Source organism: Nematolebias whitei, unplaced genomic scaffold (assembly GCF_014905685.2).
Source record: "Nematolebias whitei isolate Nwh7 unplaced genomic scaffold, NemWhi1 Nwh_scaf_701, whole genome shotgun sequence".
In the NCBI taxonomy this organism is placed as follows: Eukaryota; Metazoa; Chordata; class Actinopteri; order Cyprinodontiformes; family Rivulidae; genus Nematolebias; species Nematolebias whitei.
Window position 1 is genome coordinate 6,428 of NW_023619246.1, and position 4,906 is coordinate 11,333.

General features: G+C 39.7%; 1 protein-coding gene across 1 annotated transcript; it reads left to right on the top strand.

The window, feature by feature from the left end:
• Window positions 1-567: 567 nt before the first annotated feature.
• Window positions 568-3,091, top strand: LOC119429377 (collectin-11-like). The gene is made up of 6 exons (XM_037697018.1): window positions 568-700; window positions 807-878; window positions 2,115-2,186; window positions 2,283-2,336; window positions 2,423-2,518; window positions 2,700-3,091. The coding sequence occupies exons 1-6, from the start codon at window positions 568-570 to the stop codon at window positions 3,089-3,091; spliced, it is 819 nt and encodes a 272-aa protein (XP_037552946.1).
• The last annotated feature ends 1,815 nt before the right edge of the window (window positions 3,092-4,906 follow it).

Here is a 4,906-nt window from a genome sequence, read left to right on the forward strand (position 1 = left end):
TCTGGTAGTACAGAGGTTGTAACGGGCCTCCCTGCCATCAATCACCCAACAGCTTTTTCAGCCAATTATCTGCAGGGCCCCAACTGCTTTGGACTTAATCTGTGAAATGTTTATAACACACACATTCTGCGTTGCCTGGGGAGGAACATGAAATGTGCCTGTTGGAGTACCATCACAATCAAAGCTCGTTCTAAGTTGGAATAACTTCTTCTCTGTGTGGAAAACACTTCTACAGGTAAGCAAAGTTAACAGTTTAGGCAAAATACTACTACTAATAATTGTTAGTGTTTGCAGGTAGACTAAAATGATAAAGTTTGTAGTCTATTACAGCGGACTCGTGATTTTTTTTTTTTTTTAACAAGTGTGCAGCTGAGTGTTTCTCCCAAGCCTTTAAATCAAGCATCTTCAGGAAACTGGTCCTGGAATATGTCCCTTTTTCTTTAATAAAGATTCAATCAAGATGTAACATTTTAGTTTGGGCTCGTTTCTATTTTAAACCCTTAACACTTATTTGTTTTTCTTTATTGTGCTCCTTTCTCTTTTCTCTTTCCTGGGCTGCATAGAAGAATGAGAGGAGGAAAACTGGTGCTTCCTGCAGTGCTGCTGTCTGTGATGAGTTTATTACCACTTCAGATTTCATTTGGACAGCACATGGCTGAGGACTCCTGTACCGTTCAGATTCTTGTCCCTGGACTCAAAGGCACGTTGGTATCCGAGCTTTCTTATGAGCGTTCATATTTGATGGGAATTTAATGGACAAAAGTACATTTAAACAACTTTTTTTTATTATTCTTTCTCTGCTAAAGGAGAACCAGGAGACAAAGGACAAAAAGGAGCACCTGGACGACCAGGGAGAGTTGGTCCTCCAGGAGAGATTGGTATACGTTTGCACACAAACAACCCCCTTAAAATGTCTTTCTTAAGAATAAACCTAGCATTTGGGAGTTGGGAAAAACATAAAACAAGAGCAGAGGCACACACTTTCTTAAACTCAGTGATTGCAGCTAAAACTGGGTCAAAGATCACATTTCTTTGGCTGATAGTGTGCTGTTACATCAGCAACAGGCCAGCCAGAGATGCTCAGTGTTTACACTGGGGTCTGAGGTTGGAGGAGAGATGATTTGTGGAGTCCAAGTGTTTACTGAAGCCTTTAATGAGGAGGGAAGTGTTTCCTGATTTTAATTAACACGACCTCAACAGAAGTAAATGGTGGTTTATGAGAAAAAATTTAAAGTGCAGTTATTTTGTAAAACTGTAAAAATGTTGCTTTTTAGTTACCGTATTTTTCAACCTATAAGTCGTATTTGTTTGCATAATTTACATGCCCTGCAACTTATACGACGAAGCGACCATATTTATAAACCAAATTTTGGCTGAGATATGACCGTTTTCATTCATTCTGACGTTGAACATATTGAACACTAACATTTTCAGCCATTAGACGGCACTCGAGGAGTATGGCATGCCATTGTATCATGTAATAGGTAAAAGTGGCTATTAATGACACAATCGGCTTGCCATAACAACCCACCGTCATCTGCCTGGAGAAACCGTCAAATCAGCTTCACTGCCCCGCCCCGGTGAAAAGAAGCTGATTTAAACATTGAAGTCCTTTTTATTAAGTAAAAGTTCAACTGAGACACACCTTTACTATAAAGTTGAGCAAACAAATAATTGTTTTTAGATGGTTATCTTGTTAAATTTCAAAGAAATGGACAGCGTGTTGCCCTCTGGGCGTTCGTGTTTCCGCATATCGGCTTTTGAAATGCAACTGATTTGACCGTCAAAGTGCATTTATTAAGGAAAAGTCAGATTGAGACACGTCTTTGCTATAATTTCGAGCAAACAAATAATTGTTTTTAAATGTTAAACTTGTTAAATTCTTGTCAAAGTCCTCCCGTGCACGTTCCCGCGGCTGTCATTTGGCAGCCAATCGGTTTTTGGCACAACACTGGCCCACATTTCCGGGTTGTCAGCAGCGACTCATAATAGATGCGACATAAACATATTTATGTATTTTTCCACATTATTAGACATATTTGGACTGATTATAGGGCGGTGCGATGTTTATGGTGGAAAATTCAATATATAGCCTTACAATGTACACTTTCTAGGGCAACCTGGGCTTCAAGGACAGAAAGGCATTATGGGACGTCATGGGAAAGTTGGCCCAAGTGGATTTAAAGGTGATACAATTATCCAAAGATGTACTCGTTCAGGGATGGATGAAGTAAATTTAAAACACGGTACGCAGTTGATTGATTATATTGTTTTGGTTTTAGGATTTAAAGGAGACATGGGCGAGCCAGGCCCAAGTGGTCCTAATGGAGAACCAGGTGAGAAACGAAGGCATTCAGTTTGTCAAACATGGTTTCCAGGGACACGGTCAGTGTTTTTAGTGAAAGTTATTTTGCTTTTTCAGGCGTGCCATGTGAGTGCACATCAATAAGAAAGATGATTGGAGAAATGGACATTCTGGTGTCGCAACTGTCCTCCGAGCTGAAATTCATCAAAAATGGTATTATCTGAGCAATATTTATAAATCTACTGAATTTGTGTGTGCATACAAACATGTGTAAATATCCTATCAGGCTCTCCCATGCTTGTTGTAACGGCTTAGAAGTGAAATTGGCGGACATGTCAATAAGAGATTTATAGAAAATTAGGTGCTCATTTTTCAGCACTGCCCTCCCCTGCAGCTGTTGCCGGCATGAAGGAGACGGAGAGTAAGGTCTATCTGCTGGTGAAGGAAGCGAAGCGCTACGCCGACGCCGAGGTCCACTGTCAGTCGAGGGGGGGGCACCTGGCCATGCCAAAGGACGACGGCGCCAACGCAGCCGTTGCGGGATGTATAACCGACGCAGGCCTGAGCAGAGTTTACATTGGCATTCACGACCTGGACCACGAAGGCAAATTCACCTACGTGGATCGCTCCCCCATGACCACCTTCAGCAAATGGAAAAAAGGGGAGCCCAACAACGCGTACGACGACGAGGACTGTGCCGAGATGGTGGCCTCCGGGGAGTGGACCGATGTGGCGTGCCATCCCACCATGTATTTCGTTTGTGAGTTCGACAAAGACGCTATTTGAGTTCACATGAAGGACTTGAGAACGAATCAAAAACGGAATGAAGATGTTTAGTTTGAGCAGCGCGGAGATTTTCTTTCCTTCCCTTAATCTGACAAGCTATTTATTTTCCGTGCTTGCACGATCCTGACAGATGTTGGATTTTTCTTTCTCTAAGTACACCCTTAGTCTCATGCTCGGTGATTCATCAAGGTTGTCAACCGCGTGCCAGGCAGTGGTATGGAGTTTTTATGTTATGCAAACTATTCTGTAAAAGTGCCATCGACAAACAAGCCAAAGAAGCAGAGTGTTGTAGACTGTGTGGAAAAATGTCCAATTAAAGAACAGACTCCGGTTCCAGCAGAGCGCTTTTAATCTAACGGATAGAATGAATTCTACATTTATATTCATATAATAAGATACGTGGTGACTGTTGTACAATAAACATTGATGGGTATTGTAAAGAATTATGGAAAAAACTACATTATTTTATATCGCTGAGCTGGTTGTTTTAATTTACTGCAGCAGATGTGCTAAACATGGCAGAATAAGAGTCTGTGAGAAATCTGTTCTGCAGAGGAACAATCTCTGTTCATATTAAATCCTTTGAATAAAGTTAGTGACTGATCCCAGGGCAGTTTTGACAGAGTCGCTTGTTCTTCTGCTTAAATGTGACATAATATTATATATTGCACTAACTCTCAGAAAAAGTCACTTTTCTGAGAAAATGTATTTGCAAACCCAACTTAAACCAAAACAAAACACCGGATCATCAATATTAATCTGACTATTAATTGTAGGAGTACATCCGGTGATTAGTTTATAAGAGTTTAATTAAAATTCATCAAATGGTTCGTAAGATATTTTGCTAACAGACAAATAGGGTTGACTCCAACAGATAATGTTATTGTATGCATAGATCTCATGCTTTGAGTAACACTTAGATTACGTATTAAGTCACGCTCCGGTACATCCACACCAATTTTTAGCGCAGTATCAATCAAATAGTCTAAATTATAGCCATTTATGAATTCTCTAAGACAGGGGTGTCCAAACTTTTTCATATATGTGCCAAAGCTATCCAGATGAAAGGAATGATGGACCACAAAAATGTGAATTTAACTCTCAATGTGAGCAATATGTTGGAGAAAGAGTTTTAAATTGTTGTAGATCCAAAATATTAAAAGCCTCATAAACACTAAGCTGATATTTTTATTCAAAAGGATTTGATTTGTTGGGTTTATGTTTGTTGTTTTCTTGTGTTTGGAAAGTTCATTTTAGTTTGTTCTCAGCAACAAAAGTGTAATTTGAGTAAGCGTCCTTTTTAAAAGGGGGTCGATCAGCATTTTGGACCATGGACCGACCAAAAGGTTGATGGATGTTCTGAAAAAACATCCGGCTGTCAGTCGCTACAACAGATTCATTGATAAAGTTGATCAACTCGTATGTAGATGATACCACGTTATATTCATTGAAAAATGTCCAATTTCTCTCTTGATTGTTTTATCATCTGCAACATTTAGCCAAGTTTTATGCGTCATTATCCAAAAGTCTCCTTTCTGGTAGAAATCAGAAAAGGTTTTTGGTGTTTTGTGCCACGAAATGAAAATAAAAAGGTTATACTTTTAATATTGCTCATTTTGAGAAGATTGTTTTTCATCCATTTTGCTTTTAAACCTAAACATTATATTTAAAAAAAAAAAGGATTACCAACTAATCTGCAGAAAGTCTGCATCGACCTCTTAAGCTGCTGGCCAAAATGATACCATTCTTGAACTGCAGCTGTGGGCCGCACAAAATCACTCCAAGGGCCGCAAATGGCCCTCGGGCCGCACTTTG

Excerpts from the sequence above, each read along its gene's own strand:
- LOC119429377 (XM_037697018.1), top strand. The coding sequence starts at position 568 with ATGAGAGGAGGAAAACTGGTGCTTCCTGCAGTGCTGCTGTCTGTGATG. Across the intron at positions 701-806 it reads TCTTGTCCCTGGACTCAAAG|GAGAACCAGGAGACAAAGGA; the intron begins GCACGTTGGTAT and ends TCTCTGCTAAAG. Across the intron at positions 2,337-2,422 it reads TGGTCCTAATGGAGAACCAG|GCGTGCCATGTGAGTGCACA; the intron begins GTGAGAAACGAA and ends TTGCTTTTTCAG.